The sequence below is a fragment of the Sitophilus oryzae genome, unplaced genomic scaffold (genome assembly GCF_002938485.1).
Source record: "Sitophilus oryzae breed Bouriz unplaced genomic scaffold, Soryzae_2.0 scaffold_1107_pilon_pilon, whole genome shotgun sequence".
Classification (NCBI taxonomy): Eukaryota; Metazoa; Arthropoda; class Insecta; order Coleoptera; family Curculionidae; genus Sitophilus; species Sitophilus oryzae.
The window spans coordinates 360,246-386,185 of record NW_022145735.1 but is presented as its reverse complement, the minus strand read 5'-3'; the positions used below and the strand labels follow the sequence as shown (position 1 = coordinate 386,185).

At 32.2% G+C, this 25,940-nt stretch overlaps 1 protein-coding gene across 11 annotated transcripts in view; it reads left to right on the top strand.

Annotated features, from left to right (window-relative positions):
* LOC115880989 (tensin-1-like) overlaps positions 1-25,940 on the top strand; it is a 458,204-nt gene that overhangs the window by 326,372 nt on the left and 105,892 nt on the right. For all 11 annotated transcript variants that reach the window (XM_030898374.1, XM_030898353.1, XM_030898341.1 and 8 more), the window contains 5 exons: positions 8,752-8,796; positions 14,505-14,729; positions 19,160-19,332; positions 22,553-22,702; positions 23,222-23,385. In XM_030898374.1, coding sequence (XP_030754234.1) covers positions 8,752-8,796; positions 14,505-14,729; positions 19,160-19,332; positions 22,553-22,702; positions 23,222-23,385 — 757 coding nt within the window. The remainder of the gene's footprint in view (positions 1-8,751; positions 8,797-14,504; positions 14,730-19,159; positions 19,333-22,552; positions 22,703-23,221; positions 23,386-25,940) is intronic.

Below are 25,940 nucleotides of genomic sequence, written 5' to 3'. Positions count from 1 at the left end.
TCGTCACAGAAACAATGACGCGCGCGTTGTGATATGTGATATAATATTAACAAGGTCTTCTGTGATCTTCCGCTTTTTATAAATTAATACGTAAATTTTTTTAAGAAAAAAGAAGTATTTTTATAAGTAATTTTTCGTTTTTTAATAAGATTTAAATGGTTATTAATATGTCCATGAGAAAAGCTAAGTCTCATTATACGTTAAGATATTCGGATTGTGTTAAAGATGAGTGGAGTCTGGATACATCCAGGATTTTGTATAAGTTGGCTTTTACTGTTTGGCATGCATCGTTTCACATCGAAAATAAAAGTCAGGTAAATAGTGATTCTATGTGTTTTGTTATGACTATAGTTTTACAATCTTTTGACCAGCAATATTAAGAAAATATTCAGTACCTTATGTGAATTCTTTTCCTGTTTTTTGGTTAATATTTAACAGCTCTAAAAGCCTAAAAGGCTCATGGCTTGATCGCTTGATTGGTTATCTTTCTCCATTTGTTTCTGTCTTTCGTTTTTATTCTCCACCCATCCACTCTTATCCTTCTCAAGTCCTCTTCGACATCCTTTTTCCATCTGATTCTCGGTCTACCCCTCCTTCTCTTTCCACCTATTTCACGTTTCATTATCATACTAGAAATTCTTGCTTCAGCAATTCTTTCAATGTGTCCCAGCCATCTCAGTCTTTGTGCTCTCGCTACTCCCGTTATATTCGGTGCCCGATATAGTTGCTTTAATTCTTCATTTGTTCTTCTGGACCATATGTTGTCTATCTTCTTTCCTCCAAAAATCTTCCTCGGTACTTTTCTTTCCCAAATCTCTAGCCTCGAACTTTCCGTTGCATTGAACGTCCACGTTATGTGAATTCTTTGCCTGTTTTTTGGTTAATGTTTGCTTTTGAATTAGATAAATAGTTCACAAAAAAGACCACTGTTGATATATTTAATTAATTATTAATGTTAATTTCTGACTAGTTTTATGCATAGATAAAAGAAACAAAACACATTTTCTTTTATTTGTTTTTTAAATAAAATACAGTGTATTGCATATAAGAAACCTTATTTTATATAAAGACATGTATGAAATATATATTAATCATTGGAAACCGCCGTTATGCCACGATCCACGATGGTTTTTGCAGTTCACAGTTCACACAGCTTTTTAAGTTTTTAATGCCACTTTTTCACAATTATCACGGGTTTGAATAAATAATATTTAAATTAGACTCACAAGATAGCAATAATTATTTTGAAAATGGAACTTTTCGGTATTTTTTCAATGAGAGCGGTTTAAATTTTTAAAAGATTTTATAATTTTTGAAGATTCTGACTTTGACAAGAGAAAATTATTTCTGTTCTTGTTTGCGGTTGTTGGTTGTTGCTTGTTCTTCAAAACAATTATAAGTTTTGGCTTTGAATTTTGAATTATACGTTATATCTCTAAATAGTTCCATACATAGGAGGCGTTTTAGAAAAGGCAAGAAGGATAGAAAAACAACATAAACACATTATAATATGGATATTGATGAAAAAAGTAGATATTGAAATTTGAACAAAAAATGTTTAAAAAATCGAAGAACTATGATATTTCATTCAATAATACATACTGTATTAATTTGTGCAAATTTCAAAACGGATGTTGGCGCCAACAACCGTTGCTCTGATATCTTTATTAAAACACAAAACCTGATCCGAATTTTTGGATCCTACGCTTTCCGCTGTTTCATAAATAGAGTTGAAAATACCAGAAATAACTTTATCAGTAAAATTAGTCACCAACAGTTAATCCAGACAATTAGTGGTCTATAATAAAATATGTATATTTAAAAAGGCCTTTTTTAATAATCTTTGGTAATATCGTTACCTTTAATTTTTTTCAGCTTTTCTTTGGTAATGTCTGGTAGAAGAACAATTACAATTCGAAGACTCCTTCTAGACATGCATCATCACAAATATAATTATTGTTAATTCGTTATTGAGTTACTTGTTTCATGCTAATATTCCTACAAGTTTTGTAGGATAATTTTTTTTTATTTTACCTTTCCTAACGTAAATTTAAAATACTAATACTGTTTAGATTTTATAGATGGCTCTGTTTTGGTTCTGTTATCAAGGATTTTGCAGATATATAAATTCTAACCTTCATTTTTTGCAATTGACGGCTTATGAAATCTGTCCGTCATCGTTTTGAAAAGGCAATTTTTAAAATAATTGAATAAAAAATGTGGGATTCAATATTTCAGTATCATAAATTACAGGGAAAGAATGAAAGAAATAAACAATATGGTTTCATTCATTCGCTAAAACTTTGAATAATTGAAGAGCATTTATCATCGGCAACCACAGACCGGCGTTTTCGTTAATAATTATTCATCTCGCTTTTGGCACACGTGGTCCATTAAGTATTAAAGCGTAATTATACTATAAAGCTCTAAGTCCTTGTCTCAAACACAGAATGTCTAAATTATCAGAATTAAAACACAAAATTGATTATTTTTAAGCTTGTGTTTGTTTATTTTTATATTTTCATATTTCTTTATTTTTCTCTAAAACGGTATGGTAATTTTTGGAGAAGTATAAACGGAATTAACTAGTTTAAATAATGCAAAACTTTTATGAAGCCATGTATATTTCTCAAAAATTAACAATAAAAAGTTGTTCATCTTGTAAAAACGATCCTTGGACATATCGTATATTAACAATTTTCTATCAAGAAAATTATTACCTTCATATAATGGAAATATCACGATATGTTTGTTCAAGAAAACTGTTAAGTAAATCTTTTTTCCACTTGCCTAATTCATATTCAGCTTCGAGCAGACGTGTACGTCACTGTAATATAATTTTCCCACAGGTACCACCGTCGATAATAGTACTTAAAAGACGCGGTGTCAACAGATGTTCTCAGACATCCTCAATCTGCGAGTATATGTGTGTCCAAACCTGGCCCAATCATAATAATCTGAAAATGGCGCCGATTATCTTCAATCGAAACCTTTCAAATTGCACAGTACCATCGAAAATATGCGAGAACACATTTTACAAGACGAATACGTACTTATATTCGTTACTGTATACATACAGGGTTATTCAAAAGTTTTGTAGTATCAAATTTCATCATCATCATTCTCAGCTTACTCCACCATTTCTAATTATTATGATGTAGCCTCCCTAATATATTTCGATACTCTCTTCTTTAATTGTTATCTATTGTTGGCTAAGTGGGCCCAAGTTATCCCTGCTAATTTCCTAACATCATGATTCCATTTCAGGCTCGGTTTTCTTCTAGGTCTCTTAATTCCTCGTGGGTACCATGCTGTCATTTTTGTGGTCCATCTGTTGTCCGTCCTTCTTGCCAGGTGCCTTGTCCATATTTCGTTCCATTGAGCGTTGTGCGATCTGCAGTTTTCTTATAATGTCCGTTTTAAGTGTCAAGGTTTCGCATAGGTCATGGCTGGTAGTAGACATTGGTCGAATGTTTTCTTCTTTAGATAAAGTGGCATTCTATTGAATACAATTGAGTTTTTTCCATAAGTCTCTTCCTCAACTCGGATTCATCCACTCCTGGATATATAGTAGGTCTCTCCTATCCTTTTCCATGTCTCCCTGTTTTGTGCTGTATTTAACCACCGTTTACCTGCCACTTCCCTAATGTCGTCCACCCAACGTTTCTGTGGACGTCCCACTCTTCTTTTAGTTTGACTAGGCCTCCACACTGTTATTCTATGCGCCCATCTGTCTTTATCCACTTTAGCAACATGACCAGCCCATTGCCATTTCATTTTAGCCACTTCCTGAATTATATCGGTAACTCTTGTTTGCCTCCTGATGTTTTCATTACGAATTTTGTCTCGCAGACAGACCCCTAGCATACATCGTTTAATAGATCTTTGTTGGACTGATCGTTTCCAGTCCATATGTTTGCACAGGCAAAATACAGGTGTTACATACTTTTCGCTTCAGATTGATAGGGATCGTATTGTTTTTCAGAATATGTCTGAGTTTACCGAAGGCTATCCATGCTAATCGTATACGCCTTGTAATTTCTGCGTGTTGGTTTTCTTTTCCAAGTCTAAATATACAGGGTGGTCCGAACTGTATTCCGGAAACTTTGGCAGCACATTCTGCAGATAAAAATAAGTAAAAAAGTTCGTATAAATGTATGTCCTAAAATGCTTAGTTTCGGAGATACAGGGTGTAGAAGTTTCATTTTTATTTCGATTTTTTCCAAATAATTTCAAGTAAAGTCCATATTTGAATAAAAATTGGTGTCTGGGAGTTTTTTTAACATGGGAAAGAGAAATTTGATTTTGATGTCAATATGGCTCCTACTAGTAGAGGGCGCCACCTACATATTTTTAAACCGGTTTGAAGAGTAATAACTTTTCGTCCGCACCTGTATAATATTACTGAGTAAAAAAATATACATATATTACGACGTTTTTTATGTAAAATTGGTGTCTTGGTAAAAATCGCTACGAGTAATGGTTTTCGAGATATTTGGAATCAAAATTATTAATACCTGTCATCATTGACATTAATTAAACATGTTGACTAAATAGTTATTAAACTGAAATCATAAATTTGAAATATTTTTATTCAACAGAAACTGTTTTATCATCATTTTTTGCAGAAAAATTTATGATTAATTAATTTAAAAAAAAATAAAAATTTTCAAATTTATTATTTCAGTGAAATAACTATCTACTCAACGTGTTCATTTTTCGTCAATAATGACATGTATTGACTATTTCCATTCTAAATATCTTAAGAACGGTTGCTCGTAGTCAGTTGCAAAAGTCACAGAGATGTATATTTTTTCGCTCGGTAGTTTTATGCAGGTACGGACAAAAAGTTATTACGCTTCAAAACAGTTAAAACACATGTAGGTGGTGCCCTCTACTAATAGGAGTCATATTGACATCAAAATCAAATTTCTCATGTCAAAAAACTCCCAGACACCAATTTTCATCCAAATATTGACGTTACTTCAGAAATTATTTAGAAAAAAAAACGAAATAAAAATGAGACTTCTACACCCTGTATCTCTGAAACTAAGCATTTTAGGACCTACATTTATACGAACTTTTTTATTTATTTTTATCTGCAGAAGTTTCCGGAATACAACTCGGACCACCCTGTATATAATCTCTTACACGTTCGATCTTATTATTGTGTATATACATGTTGATATCTTCAGAACTCTTTATTATATATACGTACTTTTGTTTTATTAAAGTTTATGTTCAGTCCTATCATTGCAGCTGATAGATGTAATTCATTTAACATTTCATCTAGTTTTGTGATGTTGTTACCTATTAGAACTATATCATCTGCAAATCTGAGGCGGTTTAGTCTGATACCATCTACGCTAATGCCCTTCGTGTCCCATTCCAGCTTTTTGAATACCTCTTCTAGTGCTAGGGTAAACAGTTTAGATGACATGGTATCTCCCTGTTTCACACCGTTTTTTTGAAGTATTAACATAAATTCCTCTGTTGATTTCTGTTAGTAGAGATGCCGAGCTGTATATTAGTTGTCCCAAATATATATTTTCTTCTACTATTTCCAGTGTTGTGTTATTTATTAGAATGTCTTTTCTGTATATTATTTTGTAATACATTACTTTAGTTTTTGCTAAATTCATTTTGAGACCTACTTTACTGCTGGTTGTATTTAGTTCGTTAATTTGTAGGTACTTGTAGTTCTTCAGGACTATTGGCAATTAGGACTATGTCATCAGCAAATCGTAGATGGTTAAGATATTCTCTATCTATTTTTAATCCTTTGTTCTTCCAGTCCAGTTGATGGAAGATTTCTTTTAGTGTTGCTGTAAACAGCTTGTTAAAAGCTGTTTACCACCCTGTATAAATTTAATCAATTAAAAAAAAGAAAGAGTTATTGAAAAATGAGTCTCGTAATTCGATATAATCTTATCGGGGGTTGTTAGTTATTCTTAATTATTTTTATGAAGTTAAACCTACAGCATCGTTTAGACAAGCACTATCTGTGTAAAAATTCATCGTACTTACGTACTTACATAAACGTATAATTAACAAATCCGGGAAAAGAAAACTAATATCCTGTACCAAGAAGCCCCACCCAACTACATGTAGTACTTTGGTACTTGGTGTTGGCGCCATGGATTTATGTACTTGTACGGTTTTGTTTGTCGGACAAATAATAGAGTCCCGTTGTTGTGTTTTTGTTAATCGTTAAAGATAATACAGAGAAAATTGCTGGGTTGGGCTTGGCAAAAATTCTAAAACAAAAGGATATGAGTAAGTTGGCGTAGTTAATGTTTGAAGAGGTTTATGAAGAATTTAGGCGCCTACATAATAAGTATGTGGATAAGAAAAACAGATAAATTTAGCAAACAGTATTAGTTGTAGTGTGTGTTAGAGTCAGAGAAATTGGTAAACGTAGAGGTTTTCTAAATTACTTGATAGAACCACAGTTGACTTATTCTTAAATTAACAAAAAATATTTTTTATCAAGAGTCACAAAAGTATTATTTTTTGCGACGTGATTGACAATATAAACAAGTCATTTTAACGCCTAGGCATAAAAGTAGAGCACTTTTACGCCTAAACACAAAAGTACGAAAATATATTAACTGACATAAAGTGCCAAATTCAACTAGCGTAACCATAGTTTATCGATATATAATTACATGCAAGGTATTAATTTTAAATTTTTTTATATTATTTGGAACATTTGAAATTGTTTCTGAAAAAAAATAGCTTGTTCTGTTCAGCGTAAATTTTTGTGCCTCGCCTTTACTACGAAAAGTGTCATTTTTACTCCTAATAAAACAATATACTATTATTTCCAATTGTGGGAATATTTTTCTTAGATTCTTCTTATTATTATAAAACAGTAGTAGTGAGAACTATCGAGTGAATACTATCGAAACATTCGATAGTTGCAATTCATTCGAATAATTCGATAGCTAGTAAGAAAACATTCATTGAAAACTATTCGAATAAAAATATCGAATAGATGCGTCATCTGCCTTGAAATATATTAATTCGGCAGCAAAAACCATTCATTTATAAAATTCATTCATTTGTAAAATTTATTTATTCGTCAGGATCGATTATAATAAAATATAAACTGGATTTTAGTTGTCGCCCGGCGACGTAGGTTTCTTTCCTAGAAACCCGACAGCGGTCGGCGGTCGGTGGCAATGGTATGAAAAAGCCGGCATCTTTGATTTTGAGTCAGATAAAGATAAGGACACATTATTTTTTTTTATTGAGGTGCTAGTATTTACACAGAAAATACATTATGAACGGCGCTGTTGCCGTATATTCGTATTAGTTGGTATTAGCAAAGAATATTATTCTTTGGTATTATAGTTAGTTAGTATGACTATATATTTTGCATGTTTTTTATTAATATTCTGTTGTTACACTACAATAATACTTTTTATTTTGGATGTAGGAAAATGATTTTTAATGTTTTTAAGCAAAACTGGTTTAATAAATAATAATAACAGTAATAATTTGTTATACCTATTAACACCAAAATTTAAAATCATTTAATATAAACATTTTTTAAGTAGTAGCAAAATATAAACAACAAATTAGAAGTCAAAATTATTTATATTAGATCCTATTTAAAAATAATATAGTCTCTCAATAATAATAATTACAGAACTATTTCGTTATATTAACAACAAATTTTAAAATCATGAAATATAAACATTTATTAATTTTCTAAGCATGCATTGTAATAGAAGAAAAATATAAATAAAAAATTAAAAATCAAAATTATATATGTGTATTACTTTTTATTACTTTGTATTAGTATTTAAAAATAATATTTGCTTTTACTGGCATTTACTTTAAAAAATAAATGAAATATTTCTTCGCAAAAATCTACATGTAAGAGAATTAGCATAAGCAAAATACAAATATCGTTAACTTTTTTTTTAAATTGGCACGTGTAAAACTTTAATCAATCAATTTAATTTTCTCATCCCAAAATTTGAGATCGATAACCATTTACTTAACCGCATTACTACATTAATTAAATATGATTATTAAGTTCAACTAATTCATAGTACTAAAACATCTAAAATACAAATACATATGTATTTTTAAAATTAATTGTAAGTTCACCTCATCTCTCTTAAAAATTGTTACTTCTCAAAATTTCCCATTAAAAAAATAGACCATATACCGTATAAAATTAAATAATTGAAAGATCGGAAAATCACACAAATTTTCGGAAAAATTTTGACCACCTGCACACGTACACAATCGTCAATTAAAAAAACACTACTACTTTAGTATTTTAAATATTTTAATAAACGCAAAAATAGCACAGTATTTAGAAGGCAAGTTATAAAAATTTGGAAGAACTAATAATGCACTGACGCAGACAAAAATCAAACGAATACTAAATTTCATTTATCAAAAGCATTCGATAGTCGTGGTTTAACGATAACCATTTAGTCGCACGGCGAGGTTGTCACATATGCTTTAGTATACAAATGAATGAATGATTTTATTCGAATGAAACCATTCGATAGTTGAAATCATTCATTCAGTAACCATTCGATAGTCTAATTCATTCGATAGTTCCCATCGCTATAAAACAGTATAATAGAAAATATATAGATAATAGTAGGGGATAATATCATAAGGGGAGAAATTAGAAAAAGTTTTGCTTCTTTTTCAGACTATTATTATCAATTTATTATTTTTATTTTCCTTGTGTGTTTATTAATTGTGTTTCTTTTGTTACAGCATACTCACGATGATCTACACAAGAATGGACCTCAAGTTAATAAGGTAACGCACTATTTACGTTAAATAATATCCTATTTAGTAATTCTTTATGTCATTTTAAATATGAAATTGTATTGTGTGTAATAAAAGTTGGCCAAATATGGATTAACATACAATATTTCTACAAAAAAGCATAATATTATTTTGCTAGTCGTAAGGTTGTATATAAAATAACATTTCTTTACTGGGAATTTAAAATGGGGTTATTTTAATATTTGCAAATTTTATTCTACACAGACATTTTGAAAATGTTTTTTTGGTTTATGGTAATTTTAATACGTTATATTTTTAAGCAAATTTGTTTTCATTTGAATATATTTAAACACAAGATTGATCATACTTAAAAAGCAACAACAGAGTAGATTAATGTGCCTGTTTTTTAAATTAGGGTTTCGTATACGAGTCCAAGACATAAAAGAAAAAAGAAAGACAAAGCACCTTTTTACCTAGAATTTATTGGTTGAAGTATATTTTTTTTTAAATTAATAATTTAAGAATTATCAACAGAAAATTTGATGTTTTATATAGGACACCCTGTATTTTTAATTCACTGAAAATAATTGAATTTTACCTTTCCAAAAATAGCATAGTTCATATTTTGCTTGATTCCTCTTCGAGATATAGAGTTTTTAAAAACTCGTCCACTTTGAATAAGTAGGCTTTGAACGGCGCCGGCTGTAATGCAAAAAAATTGTAGCTGTGAGCAGCAATTAAAACGAAAATAATATTTGCAATAAGGGATGCGGAATTTTATAACAATTTAAACTATATTTAACAACATCGACACATTTAAACAATAAAAATTAATAGCAAACCAAGACATGAGATTTTGATACAGGTGTTCGACATATTATGTCGACTGTCTTCGATTATGGTCAGACGGGACCGTTTTTGAACATTTCTTGCAGAATTCATTAACTCGGTAGGGGGTGAAAGATACCCTTGCATAACCGCTAAGTACTTCTAATTCTTGTCTAGATTATACGGGCAATTTAAAAATAAGAACTTTTCGAGGGGTGAACACTTAGGGGATTTATGGTGTACACATGAGAGGATTTCCAGGGGATGTACCGAGGATGTAGTGGATGTACCGAGGATGTAGTGGATGTACCGAGGATGTACTAGAGGATATAGGGGATGTACCGAGGATGTAGGGGATGTACCGAGGATGTACTAGAGGATGTAGGGGATGTACCGAGGATTTACCGGGGATGTATTTCGAATTATTTGGGGCATAATTTGCCGAATGCGATGTTTCAAGTCATCCAAATTTGTGGGTTTTCTTTTGAATACATTTTCCATAAGGTATCCTCTTCGGTATCCTCTTAAAAAAGGTTTTTTTCTAATATTTTTTTTTCACTTTTTAATTTTTAAATGAGAATAACTCCAAAAAGCTTGGATTTGGGTATAGCACTTACATGGAAAATATTCAGAATTTTAAGGGCAATTCAAAAATGCAGAAAAATAATAATTATGTTGCCACGAGGGTTGCCATTAAAAGAAATTGTTTTGGACAAAGCATTTTTGAGACACCCTGTATAATATTCATTTTTGGCATAATCTGCCCCGGAAAAATTAAAATAATTGATGTGGCCGAGCGATTTCCAAAAAATGTGGTTCTCGAGATGTTGATATTTATTCAATATTTTACAACCACCCTGTACGAAATCAAATAAGATCGAATATCGATATTGTGAATATAGATAGATATAGATATTTCCGATATGAAGTATTCATAAAGAGATATAGCGGTATCTGTTATATCGATAGCTATATCGATATTTATGGACCAATATATCGTTACTTGGTTTTCACGTATGTGAATTAGCTTGTGCACATCCGTTTTTCTCAATGAATTTATTAAATAAAGTTTGCACAAGCCGATTTTCACAAGCCGATTTGCACAAATTTCATGGGAGTGAAAATGGACCTTTATTTAATATATCGATAAAAATATCGATACTCAAGGCTTTGTGGCTCACCCCTACTCATAACCTCAAAATATCTCGCAAAATGTATGTATAAGTCAGATATATAGCCTTTAATCCATATCTCTGGTATAAGTTTATGCAAAAATGTGTTTGTGTGTGTTCATATCTTATTGCATAGTGCCGTAAGCGTTATGAATTAAAGGGAAGTGTGTGTAAATAATTATTATTGTACCCTCTATACGTCAAAAACGAAGTTCATAAATGCGAATGCCTTTAGCGTTGCCTATTTTTAGGTCTGTTTTATAAAGTAGATCCTCGGTAGCTACTAGATCTCATTTTTATTTGGGGTTCAAAACACGAGATTGATAACTTTGCACATAATATAGGGCTTTACGCATGACTAAGTTATTTTTTCCGCCGACATAAACTGCATAAACCGAGGCATAAACTGCTGTTATACAGGGTAAGTCTTAAATAAGTGCAAATATTTTCAGGGGTGGTATATTTTGACCCCAGGAACACGTCTATGATGTTTTTTTGCAAATAAAATATGTTAAAAATCGTGCATGTTCTTTTAAATTTCCCTGTATATTTTTCGAAAACTTTTTAGAACTGCCTGTTCATCGCTAATTTTCCCACGTTATAAATTCTTAATCTCTGATATTACCATAGTTACAGCTTTACTCTATGGTTACGGCACTAAAAGGGATGCAAATACAGAAAAAATTCAGGTGGCTATCAAAATTAAAAAAATCATTTTTTTTTAAATTTTCAAACTTAAATAACTCGGTTATTTTGGACTTATTTGAAAAATGGTAAAGAAAAAATATGTTTCTTTTATCGAGATCTACCAGCCCTGAAAATATTTGCACCTATTTAAGACTCACCCTGTATAATAAAAGTAACGGCGAATTGTTGTAGGCACAATAATAGCCGAGATGGTTACAGCTCTGGCAAGATTTGATATGGGTTGGCGCGGCTTAGTTCGATTCTCGATGACCCCATATAACTTTTTTAAATGGTTTTGATTTTTTTATCCTTTTGAATTCAACAAAAATATTAGGTGTCAACTATATTACTAGCCAATAAATTGTAGAGGTTTGAGAAATTTTGTGTAGTTATACATATAATAAAGCTCGTAATAAAGTGGGAGATCGCTCTAACATAAATAACAATTCCGGTTTCGTCGTAAGAAAAAGTAACCTTAATTTTGTTATTTTAAATAAAAAACACCCTGTAAATTTTTATATCCCTCTAGTAAATGTAAGTCGAAATGGTGCTTCATCTTTTTTTTATATATTTAATAGTTTCGGAGATAATAGCGTTCAAAATTTTAACTTTCTTTTTACCATTCAAATAAAATTTTAAAAAAATATATACAGTGTGTCCAAGATAAGTATATCTCGAAAAGTATTTTATAGATACGTAAAACGGTTCATCACGAAAATTATTCTAAATGTATGGCGTACACATGAGAGGATTTCCAGGGGATGTACCGAGGATGTACTAGAGGATGTAGGGGATGTACCGGGGATGTACCGAGGATGTAGTGGATGTACCGAGGATGTAGGGGATGTACTAGGGGATGTACGAGGATGTAGGGGATGTACCGAGGATGTAGGGGATGGACCGAGGATGTACTGGAGGATGTAGGGGATGTACTAAGGATAGAGGATGTAGGTGTACACTTTTTGCCCTATGTGTTTACCCCTCGGAACTTTTATTCTTTCTCAAAGATAAAAATCCATTAGGGATAACAAGCACGGTCCGGCAACCTTGACGACCAACGGCTCGGATTTTGGTTAGCTATTCAATTATTCTCGAAATTGGCTGCAAAAATTTGCTGATAACTTGAGCGTTCTGAGGCGGGTAAGTTACTGGAAAAATATGTTTTCGAGCTCCATTAGGGGCAGATCATCAACAAGGTGTCCAAAGCCTACTAGTTAAAAGTGGCGAACTTATAAAAATTCTGTATTTCGAAGAGGACTATAACAAAATATATCAAGTGTGCTATATTTTTGGAAAGGTAGTTTTACGTTCTTTTCACTAAATTAAAAATGTACAGGGTATCCCACATAAAATCAATTTTTCTGTTAATAGACAGTTAAAGCAAGGCACAATACGTATACGTATCTCTCGAGACGTAACGCAGAAACTTACGTTACCTCTGCCGTTGCGTTATCGTGTAAACAAGAGTTAAAGCAAGTATTTTGACGTACGTAACGCAAATGGTACATTTGTAATTCTAAATTATTTTGTGAAACAATTTATTTAATTTTAAAATTGAAAATGGATATCTATTATTTCATTGATTCCACATTTAATTTATAAAAGTAATATCGAAAAATGAAGAAAATTATAAATCGAAATTATTTTATTACAGAAAGTAGTCCTTACAACTTAAAATGCTCTTCGTAATAAAAAAATATTGGACAACAGACACAGCTTTATGATTATTTATTAGATTCCATCTTTTAGAATCCTCATATGGTTTTGGCAATAAGAATGATGCTTAATATTTTCATACTAATTTATTGTAATAAAATAGGCCCAGTTCTGTGACACTGGCCCCAAAATTTATAAAATAACTTAATTACTAGCCAGTTGTGGAAACGAGTTGTTTGTGAATTTGTACGTTCGGCATCATTCGGGTGAAAACCGAAACTCCTTCGGCTCGATACGTTTGCGTTTTGTACGTACGTAAAGGCACGTAAAGATACGTATCACGTATCGGTAAACGCAAGTGAATTTCACACTGCGCAAGCGTACATGTCAAACGATACGTTTACGTCTACGTTTTTGGCAGTGCTTTAACTGTCTAATAACTCTTAAATTATTAATTTTTAAAAAATGATATTTAAACCATTAAATTCTACGTAAAAAGGTGATTTGGAAAAAATATTTTCACAAAAATACAAAATTTTCCATAGCATAAAAGTTAGCATAGCAAAGTCAGTCAATTATATGTAAATAATATACATGTACTGATTTCTTTCCTATGAAACTATGATCCCTTCCCCGACACAAACGTTACATTGTGAGAGGAAATTGTAGAGAGAAACAAGCCCTATAACATAGGATACAACATTTTAATGAACAGTGCTTTCCACAAAATCAATAAAACGAAAAATATACGAAATAATACACATGTACTGATTTCTTTCGAAAATCGACAACTATGAAACTATGATCCCTTCCCCGACACAAACGGTACATTGTGAGACAGGAAATTGTAGAGAGAAACAAGCCCTATAACATAGGGTACAACATTTTAATGAACAATGCTTTCCATAAAATCAATAAAATGAAAAATATACGAAATAATATATATGTACTGATTTCTTTCGAAAATCGACAACTATGAAACTATAATCTTTTTCCCGACACAAACGGTACATTGTGAGACAGGAAATTGTAGAGAGAAACAAAAACAAATAACTAGGATACAACATTTTAATGAACAGTGCTTTCCATAAAATCAATAAAATGAAAAATATACCATTAGTCATAGCAAAAAACAGCGATTTGTTAAAAACACATTTTTGTAAAACACCCCGTAACGTTTTCACCGTTCTGTCAAATCATGTTTTTGATAAAAATTGAGCTCCAGACACCAATATTAGTTTTCGTCGTTTTGTTATCTCCTATAGAAAAGGTTTTTTTTTTCCTTTAAAAGCGTCGAATTTGACCCACCCTGGCCCTGTACAATTGTCATCTTTCTAACGCACTTAATGCGTAAATAGATATCCAAGTAGGAATTATTACAATCCCTTTTTCCAGATGTTGAAATCATCGTCATACAATGGCTACGGAGAGGCCCTCACCAGCCAACCGCGATCCTCCAGATCGACGCCATCCAACGTCGAGGCCACGATGGACCTCAGCTATGTCACCGAGAGGATCATATCCATGTGGTTTCCGGCCTCTACAACGTCGCATTCGTACAGACTGGGGCAGCGACAAGCAGCGCACATGCTGAGCAACAAGCACGGAGATAATTATATGGTGAGTAGAATCACAAAGATATCATGCATTCAGTTGCGTACCTCAATAAGAGCACATGTACCTCTATGTAGTAGTAGCACATGCCATTCTATACGGGGTGGTCCGAACTGTATTCCGGAAACTTCAGCAGCATATTCTGCAGATAAAAATAAGTAAAAAAGTTCTTATAAATGTCCTAAATTAGCTTAGTTTCGGAGATACAGGGTGTGGAAGTTTCATTTTTATTTCGATTTTTTCCAAATAATTTTTGAAGTAATGTCAATATTTGGATGAAAATTGGTGCCTGGGAGTTTTTTGATATGAGAAATTTGATTTTGATGTCAATATGACTACTACTTGTAGAGGGCACCACCTACATATTTTTAACTGGTTTGAAGAGTATACATGTATAAAACTACGGAGTAAAAAAATATACATTTACGGCGTTTTTTACATAAAAAAGGTCTCTGTAATTAATACCTGTCATCATTGACATAAATTAAACATGTTGACTAAATAGTTATTAGACTGAAATCATAAATTTGAAATGTTTTGTGCCAAAAGTTCAACAGAAACTGTTTTATAGTCATTTTTTCTAAGAAAAATTTATGGTCAATTTAAAAAAAATAAAAGTTCCCAAATTTATTATTTCAGTGAAATAACTATCTACTCAACATTTTATTTTTTGTCAATAATGACATGTATTTACTATTTCCTTTCTAAATATCTTGAAAACGGTTGCTCGTAGCGATTTTTACCAAGAGACATTTTTTACGTAAAAAATCACGAAAATGTATATTTTTTCATTCAGTAGTTTTATACAGGTACGGACGAAAAGTTATTACTCTTCAAAACAGTCAAAACACATGTAGGTGGCGCCCTCTACAAATAGGAGTCCTATTGACATCAAAATCAAATTTCTCATGTCAAAAAACTCCCAGATACCAATTTTCATCCAAATATCGACGTTACTTCAGAAATTATTTGGAAAAAATCAAAATTCAATAATACCTGTATCATAGATACAGTACCTGAATTTTTAACCTGTATCTCCAGAACTAAGCATTTTAGGACATATATTTATACGAAGTTTTTTACTTATTTTTATCTGCAGAATATGATGCCGAGGTTTGCGGAATACAGTTCGAACCACCCTGTATATTCCAAAAACTGTTCGTCATAGACTTGAAATTAGGAACTACTAACACTAAAACGTTTCTTCTTTTAAGAGTATTTTTTCGGCGTGGTAGTGTGATATTTTTTTCTTATGTTGTGCACCCCCAAAGCATTGATCTGCCGCTAAGTCGAGGTCATACCCTTTCAATCATTTCTGTACGAACTATATACTCTGAGATCTCCGCCCTTTCATAGTCTTAACGCACGTTCCTTCGCAGCATTACCACACAATAACGCACCGGGCAGAAAAAGTCAGCCCAACTATATAATTATGCCCATATTCGACAGGCGACAAGTGGGCAGTTTACGTCTGACCCCGTATGCGAAAAAGCGCCAAGTGTTTTTGGCCGCGAGCACACTCTTGACGATGATAAAGATCGTTGATTTCTTTTACGATTAAAAAATTCGCATTAACTTTTAACACTCTTAGATTGAAGTTAATGGCCAAAGAAACTTTGTATGCTATACAACGACATGTTCTGGTAACAATACAGATTCTGTATTGTTACCATAACATGTCATACCATGACATAATGTATTACAGATAGTGAACCAAAGAACAAATTGAATAGCGGAGTGCCTGGTTTAACGCTCTGGTTTTAAAACCAAAGAGAGATTGTCGCGTATAATCGAAATCGCGTATATTGAGAGAAACTTTTTAATACATGAATACACGATGAGTCTATAAGGTGGTGAGGTTTTTGTAGGATGTATGGGAGGAGGGTTAATCATCGCGATCTTACAGATCTATTGTGTCCCTCTTTCTTGAGTTATAACTCATCATACAGTCTCAGGGCATTGTACCCCAGTGCAGTTATGACATTCACCACGTTGAAATTGCAAAAATTTTTAGAAAGCTGCGACTATTGAAAATAGTTAGCCTTAGTAACCCTTATTAACATACTAAAAGTCCCCATTTCTCCGATGTGTGCGTCAACAAAAAAAAATCGGCCGCCATCTTGAATTTTGGTACTTTTTGGGAGAAAATGTAAATAACTCGAAAACGGTTTGTTATAGCGAAAAACTTCGAGAAGCAAAAATTAAAGAGAATAATTAAACAGTTTATTATCGCTCTTAAGGATGCTTCAGTATCGGAAAAGATTTCTTGTTTTTCATAGTTCTTATTAGTCTTTTTTCGTGAAAAAAATAAAATTTAATATTTTTAATTAAAAATCATAATATCTTGATAAACAGCTACAGTTCATATGAAATAAATTTTTAATCACGTGATTAAGCTTGACCGGCACAGCGTCGCCCACTCTTATATATTTAAATAACAAAAATAAATTAATTATAAATATATAAACAGTTATTATTTCCACCAACAAAACTCACCTTCTTAACAGCACTTACGTGCATTACGTAATGTCCATTACTAACGCTTTCCCGTTCAAAATATTCCAATAAAGTTGCGATGAGTTTTTTGCGGCTATTAAGCTATCTTGTAGACTTCGCACTAAAGGAGGTTCTAAAAAGCACAATGTTCGACTGCAAAGTCTGCTAGTAAATATTTTTAAGATTAAAGTATCACAATACTATTTATTTAGACCAAAAACTTCTAATACAAAACAAAAGTGTCAAAACGAATGACAATGTCAGGAAATAAATAAGTGAATATGGCAACTTGACATTTTTTACAGCAGGGCTACCACCTGAAAGATTAAAAACGATAGAACGTTTCCAGATACACATATATATTTCCAAAAAAAAATGTTCTCGTATTTTAAACTACACGATTTAAAAATAAGTTTCTTCTTTTTTTCTCAATAAAAAAAAGGTAAATATAAACTACAACCTTCTTAAGGCCAACTGGCAGTAAGCGCCATTAAAAAATAAAGAAGAGTACGAGCCAAGTAATGACGACTAGGGCTTGACCTCGCCAAAATTATCATCGATTTTCATTCCCCAGTCGTCTTTGACGCCGTTTTTTTTTCATCGTATGGTATTACTTATATGATGAATAGTAAGCAAAAAAGCAAATAAAATAAACCTTTTCCCCATCTCTTTCTAATAAAAGGAGGTGTTCCTTCGGGTTATATTTTAATATCCACAGACACACTCCTCCCCGGACACATGGGACGTAACTCAGCGAAGAGGAACAGGAAGAGCAATGCCGGAGGTTGTAAAATTTTCATCTCGAAAAGCGTACGGTTTCCGTTTTGATCTTCTGGCCGATGAAAGGAAAATAAATTTCTTTTTTTAGCGGTTACAAGAGTTAGAAAACACACATCAGAGCAGTAAATAAAGAAGAAACATTTAAAAAACAAAATTAAACTCAATAAAATCTAACAATATATCTTGAAAACTATTTATGGAAAAAATCATTGAATAATAAGAGTAAATCTTGATTTTCATGCTTCCGTTATCCGTTGATACCATGGTCTGACGATCCTCTGATTGGTCATAGCGTCTTTACTCCAACCCGTCAACAAAGAAAGGTCGTACGATAACGGACGTTTTGACACTTTTTTGGCAAATTTATTCTAACCTTAATAAAAATATAATAGTACACGAGCTAGCACCGTCGCCGTTGGGAAAATGAGAATTTTAAGAAAGCTGGTTCTTTAATATATCTTTTGCTATGCTCTCCTGACCAAAGTGCGGGCCTTCAGGCTGCCGATAGAGTACTGCACTTTACGACTGCGCATCACATCTGTACAGGGTATCCCATTTTCGTGTCGTTTAGGGGATTTCTCGTTTATGAGTAGAGATACAATGATGCAATTTTTACGTTACTTTGCTACTTTTTTATGAAACTAAATATGCTACACATATGTTTGTCCTAGTCTCATTAGTTCCTGAAACACAGAGCGAAATTGTGATGCGCAGTAGTGAACAGATGTTGAATACAGATATGATGCGCTGTAGTGAACGGAACGTCTACCGGCAGCCAGACGGTCCGCACTCTGTTCAGTAAAGCATAGCAAAAGATATATAAAAAACAGTTTTTTTTTTAAATTCTCTCTCGAAAACGTTGCTATCTCTTAGACTCTAAGTAAAACAAAGAAATCGTTATGGAAATGAAAATATAAAATGACACCAATTACAAGCAAATCGTATATCTGATGAACGAAGACATGAAAATGCAATAAATTTAAAAATTGCGTAATTTTCTAACCAATCGAAGTCCTTAAATTCAACCAATAAAATTAATATATTATCATCGTATCGTCGTACAACGGATACATGAAAATTAAGCTTAAGGCAGCGCAAAAATAAAGAAAGGTAAATAGATAATGAATGATCTTAATATTTACAAAGATATCTTGTTGCAGGTTTTTAATTTATCCGAACCAAAGAGGGCCTTAAGGAACGAACACAAATTTGTGAAGGAAGTGGGCTGGATGACAAACTTGGCGCCACCTCTGGAGAAGTTGTGCAGCGTTTGCAAGGAGATCGATTCGTGGCTGTCCAAAGATCAACCCAGGATAGCAGTACTACATTCTAGGTACTCATATTTTATCAACTTCTTGTAAATTAAACGGGATTTGCAAATTTTTCAAACTGAGTAGTTGGTGGTACAATTCGTGCGATGTGTGTGACTGCCGCTAGATGGCGAGATCATATAGACCTCGTCAGTGTAGTAGTACCTAATTTACTTTTAATTACTCTTAATAGTAATCAGAATACTAGATAAAGTGAAAATAAGTGGAATGAATACTGAAATGCAAGTTTTGTGCATTTTAGTGTAGGTTGTTTTATTCTATTACAATCTAATATTTACTAGAGATTTAAAATTTGTTTAAAAATTACATTCAAATATTTTTATTTATGAAAATATATGCTACTTCTGTATACTATTTTTATTTAATTTATTCCATTTCACTGAAACACACTGTACAGGATGGCGCGGCGTCTCTCATATGCCGCGGAGGCTCCAAGGAGGATGACAGTTTGTATTGAAATGACATTTTGTGAGCATATGTAGGTTAATTCAGATCACTCTTTAAAAATAAAGATAGTTCTACAGGGTGTCCCTAAAAAAATTACATATCAAAGTTGTGGTTTTTGTAATTGAACACCCTATATATTAATTGCCTTTCTGGGAGAAGAATGAAGGTGAGTTTTATAAGAAAAGTATATGACTAAAATGTAAGGTTTTTGACACATTTAACATTTTCTAGAAATAAAGAACAATTTTTAAATTACAATAAAAGCTACCTTAAATCGGAATTTACCCGGTACAGCCTAATTTGTAGTTAAATTAACTATTCTACTTTAAATCAAATTAAAACTTGGTCCAAAAAGTTGTACAGGTTGAGACTAAATCAATATTGAACAATATTCACCTTTGAAAGCATGTTACTCTTTTATTTTAAATGGAACACCCAGTATATTATTCCGATATTCAATAGAGAATTAATGTCTCTTCCAAATACCATTAAGGTTGCCTACCCCTCAAACAAAGATTTTCCTAGATTATTCATTTTATTTACATGATTTGATCTGAGTAGATCTTTATTATTTGATAAAATCTAGGAGGCTGGTAATATGTCTGACGTTACTTCAACTACTTCAACATAGCTGTCTAATTAGTCCAACTTTAACAACTAGTTATCATTTTATGAGAGTTAAAATAAAAAAAAATTCTCAGAAATTTGCCGAAAATGCAAACTTATCCTACATCAGAGAGAATCGATATGATTCTATTAGTTGGTGAATACTTAAATGCTCCTGAGTTTATCTAGTCTGTTTTTTTTTATGGGAATATGTTAAAGACAGTGTTTACAAAACTTGACCAACTATTGATGACAACATGAGAGAAATTATTGTAGCTGCTTTTCGAGGTAGAACTCCACGTATGTCTTTTAAAATGAAAAGATCATTTTGAAAACACAATCATTGTATGCAGTTAACAGGAAAGGAAGCATTTTGAGCATTTGATTTTATCGCTAATTTTTGTCACATAATTACTTAGGTTTATATCTAGTTTTAATTCTGTAATAATTAAAATATGTTTTGAACGTGTATCTTTTTATTGCCGTTGAGTATTTTACTCTAAAATCTTTAATTTTTGTTAAATTAACAAAACGTATATCACACAGCCACCCTAGATTTTTTCAAATAATAGAGATCTACTAACGCAAAATCATAAAAATTAAAATATCCAGGAAAATCTTTGTCTGAGAGGTAGGCAAACTTAATAATATTTTGAATATATACAAATTCCCCATTGAACACCGGAAAAATATACTGGGTGTTTCATTTAAAATAAAGGAGTAACATGCTTTTAAAAGTGACTAATGTTCCATATTAATTTTGTTTCATCCTGTATAACTTTTCGGGTAATATTTCAATTTGGTTTAACACAGAATGGTTACTGTAGTCCACTAAAATTTAGGTAGCTGTTATCGAAATTTAAAATTTACTCTTCATTTTCACAAAATGTGAAACATGTCAAAATCCTTAGATTTTAGGTATATGCTTCTTTAATAAAACTCACTTTTACTTTTTTCCTAGAATCCGAAAAGCAATTAATATATAGGGTGTTCCATTAGAAAAAACACAACTTTGAGGTGTAACTTTTTTTGTGGATACCCTGTAGAATTCTATATATTTTTATAAAATACGTTCAGTTAACCTACATGTGCTGCCAAAATTTAATTTCGATATAAACTACCGTTCTCCTTGGAGCTTCCGCGGCGTATGAGAGGCGCCACCCTGTATACATTTCTGTAAAGCCAATAATAGACGAATATCGAAAATGTGTGCATATTTATTATTATATGAATTGGTTAGACATTCCCGATGTACTTGTCTTTAACACCTCGGTCACGATCTCGACTTCACTATTTTATGAAGAGACTCACCCAGGCAATTTCATCCGACTGTTATAAGACCTTTTCACCTATTTAATTGCATTATTACGCTATTACAGAGCGTAGTAATTTGAGTTGTCGCTCGGGCCGTAATAAAGTTTCAATATGGTGGTGTTATTTTAGATTTAACTTGACTTTAATTGAACTTAGAGGAAACACTATGATTATTAATATGACCAGAAATGGTTTCTATATTATGTATACCGGGTGTTTTTCAAAAGTGGCTCACACAATAATTTAATTATAATGTTGGAGTTAGTGAAACGCTATTGGCGCCGGGAGGCACGTATAGCCGCCCATACTAAAATATGTTAATAAAAAGTTGATAGGCAGTTCTTTTAGTTTCAATGTAAAGGAATTTTTCCAATTTTTTTTTTTATATTAAAACCCGCGACTTTGACTGATTTTGATGTTATTACAAATTTTGTTGCAAATATTATTCCTAATCTTGAATTGAAAACCGCGTTTCGCTAGCCACTGTAATTTTGGAATTACGATTTTTTTTAATTTTTAACTCCCTCCCATACCCCCTTACCAACCCCCCACCCCCACCAAAAACTAATGGCCAGATTCTCGGGTGCCACCATAGAGGGTGCCACAGTATCTTTGTGCCAAATTTGGTTAAAATCGGTTTAGCGGTTTTAGAGTTATCGTGTTACAGACGGCAGACGGACAGACGGACAGACAGACACCATGAAAATATTTTGTATTTAGGTCATTTATGACCCAAATAACTCATTTTGAGTGAAATTAAAAAAACTTACTACCATACCTGTTGGTATGGTCGGCTAATAATGAAATGAATAATTATATTAAATTTTAAATTTCGCCATTTTGTTTTTTTTCTAGGGGTTCCAAAGAAAAAGTAGGGGTAATAGTGGCAGCCTACATGCATTACTCCAGCATATGTGGTACAGCTGAGCAAGCATTGGACCGATTTTCGATGAGGAAATTTCTGGAAGACAACGTGGGACCTCTAAGGCTGCCTTCAAATAAGAGGTACTTACTTGAACAATTTTCAAACTGATCAGAAATTTTAAAAACTCAGAAATTTTAAAAATATTGCTTACATATTGAGAATCACCGGCATCAAAAGGTGCCAACATTGCAAGGCTTCAATACACCGTCAAGAAATTTCAGAAAAATGAACCTGTGGGACTAAAAAGTTCCTTTATAATTTCTGGAAAAATGTTAATATAAAGTATTCTCTTTTCACACGTTTGAGGTATTTTTTCGAAAAAAAAAAGATCTTGAAAATCGTGCATTCTCTTTTAAATTTTTTGATATCACCATAGTTACGGTTTTAATCTATGGTTACAGCACTAAAAGCGATGCAAATACAGAAAAAATCCGGTGGCTTTATTTTCACACTTGAATAACTCGGTTATTTGGGACTTATCGAGAAAATTGTAAAGTGAAAATATGATTCTTTTATCGAGATCTACCAGCCCTGAAACTATTTGCACTTATTTAAGACTCACCCTCTATATCTATTAATCTATTCTGATTTTTTTTTAGATACGTAGATTATTTTGCTGGCCTTTTATCTCACAGCATCAAGATCAACGCTGCGCCACTTTATTTGACGCACGTCACTGTGCTGGGGGCTCCATCTTTCCAAAATGGCGGCTGCAAGGCCTTTCTCAAGCTTTACGAAGGGCATAATCCAGTCTACACATCAGGTAAAGGAAACAAATAGTAGTAGTAGTAGTAGTAGTAGTCGTAGTTTGTAATACCACAGATTAGGTATACGATATGTATACAGATAAAAATCTTATCCCTAATTCGTGGTACAAAAATTGTTTTTTAGACGATGAACAAACGAAGAAAAATTCTCTGTGCGTAAAAATAAACTCGCGTAAAATAACAATAAACAGCGTAATAGAGAGATATCGGTAAATCGAATAGCGTGCATGGACGTTAATAACGTCAGGTGGTATTTCCGTTACGTGAGGTAGTATTAACTCTCTTCATTTATAGTTATCGGATCGGAAGAATTCTGTTCGCGTCGCGTCCCCTATTTAAACTTAATCTAACTTTGAATTTAAAACTTTGAAATTGTTTTGTTTACTAGGTATTTTAAAACTAAAGCGCTAAAGTGCTTATTTCCAGTGCTTTATTGTTCAAAGTCTGCCAGTGGGTTTAGAGCAACAAATTCTCTTAGAAGGTCTAACTCGTTATCTGCCGTAAACCTAAGCCTCTTTATAGGTTCTTTAATGTTGGAAGAGGTGGAATCCATATTTTGAGCCATATTTATTTAATTAAAACTAATCTCAGCTACTTAAATATCAAATTACCTAATAAAACTAAAGTAATAATTCAAAACAATTCAAACATAACCTAAAATAAAAGATCTCGCCGGCCGGCCGCGATTATCAAATACCCACACATGCCCATTTAAGCAATTTTTAAACGTTATTTAGAAATAGCGCTTGGTGTAATTGATCCGCAAATTACGTCAGGCGGTAACGTTATTAGCAGGCGTTGCGTTATAAATTGACTCGCATATCGTAAATCGTAACTGTCATAATAAGGTACACGTAAATAATGCATGACGCTATTCGGTTTACCCATATCTCTCTCTGTCAAAATATAACGTAGGCGTAAATACTGCATGACGCTATTCGGTTTTCCGACATCTCCCTAATAACTGGGCCGGTCAGGCGCTGTGTACAATTTTAGAGGCCATAAGTGGGCGTGCTATGTGCGCAAACTAGTAACCTAACCAGTGCCCGATTCCGAAAATTGGAACCACGAAAAACAATAAAGAAAAAACAAAGTTTATAATCTCTATAATCTGTGGTAGTACTGGATGTTTACAATAGCCGAAGTTAGGCGAGGTCGAGGATATGCCATCAACGGTGAATCACCCTGTATATTGTTCTAGCTAATGATAACATGACTGCACACGCGTAATTAATAAAGATCGTATGGAAATAGTTAGAATGTAACATAATCTGCAGCGGATATAGGAGTCACCATTTTTCCTATGTAAATGGATATCTCGTTCTCTGTCGCACAGTAATAATTCTTGATTTTGACCTAGTTTATTTTTCAATGACAAAAGCGCAGCACATAAAACGTATTATGTTTCACTTAGATATGTCTTTATTGCAGTTTTGCATAATTTATATTCTAGAGAAGGTCAAAAAACTATGCTAATGTCAATTAAATAAATGAGAAATGTAATAAACTTAGTTGGTAGTTATACAGATCCGGCAACAGTGCGTCGGGCATCTGTAGCTCTTAGAATAAAAAACTTGAGAATTTTGTTTAAGTATAAACCTAAAGTATGTACCAGGATGTATTTCAGGAAAATATTTTAACTTCAATAGGGTGGCTCAAAAAAGTGTGAATGGATTAGGCTGACCGTTTTTAAATGGAACACCCTGTATATTATTGCATTTTTGGCTTCCTTTCAGATCACTTTACATAATCCTAAAATCTGAAGAAATATATTTCCACAATTTCAGAGACATCAATAAATAAATAAAAAATATTTATTTTCAAGCTTCTTTAAAAAAATTATTACAAAATACAAGAACTGTCCCGATATCAAAATATTAGGTGATAACTTTAGATGGCCTATACTTATACTTACTTTACTATAAATATCGTAATTTTAAATCATACAGGGTGTTCATAATTCTACGTCAAACTTTCTAAAATATAAAATAATTTTTCTTTGTTTGATTCAAATTAAATAAAAAACACCCTGTATATTATTTTTTTATTAGATGAAGAGTTAAAAATTAAACATTTTTTTATATTTAAGGTATTTCAATGTCTTTTAATGGTTTTGCAGATACACACAATACAGGGTTGTTCACCACATACGACACGGAATATTATAGCTAAACGATTAGATTTTTACAAATTGTAAGTTTTGGGTTCGTTAAAGGTGTATTAGAGCTACAATTTAAAAATATTTTTTACAAGATACAGAGTGTCCCAAATAAGTAAAAAATATTATAGTTGTATTTTTTTAAATGGAACACCTTGTATATTATTCTATTTTTAGATTCTACGGTTGAAATAAAGGTATATTTGATTAAGGTTTATCATACTTAAACCTTACCGTTTTTGAAATATTTTCAATTATATGAAATTGCAGTAAAAAAATTAAGGCTTTATTTCTCCAAGGGTATCAAAGTTTTTAATACTAAATATTTACTGAAGATTATTTATTGATCAGATATTGTGTTGCAATAATAAAAATTTTACTACCTTATACAGA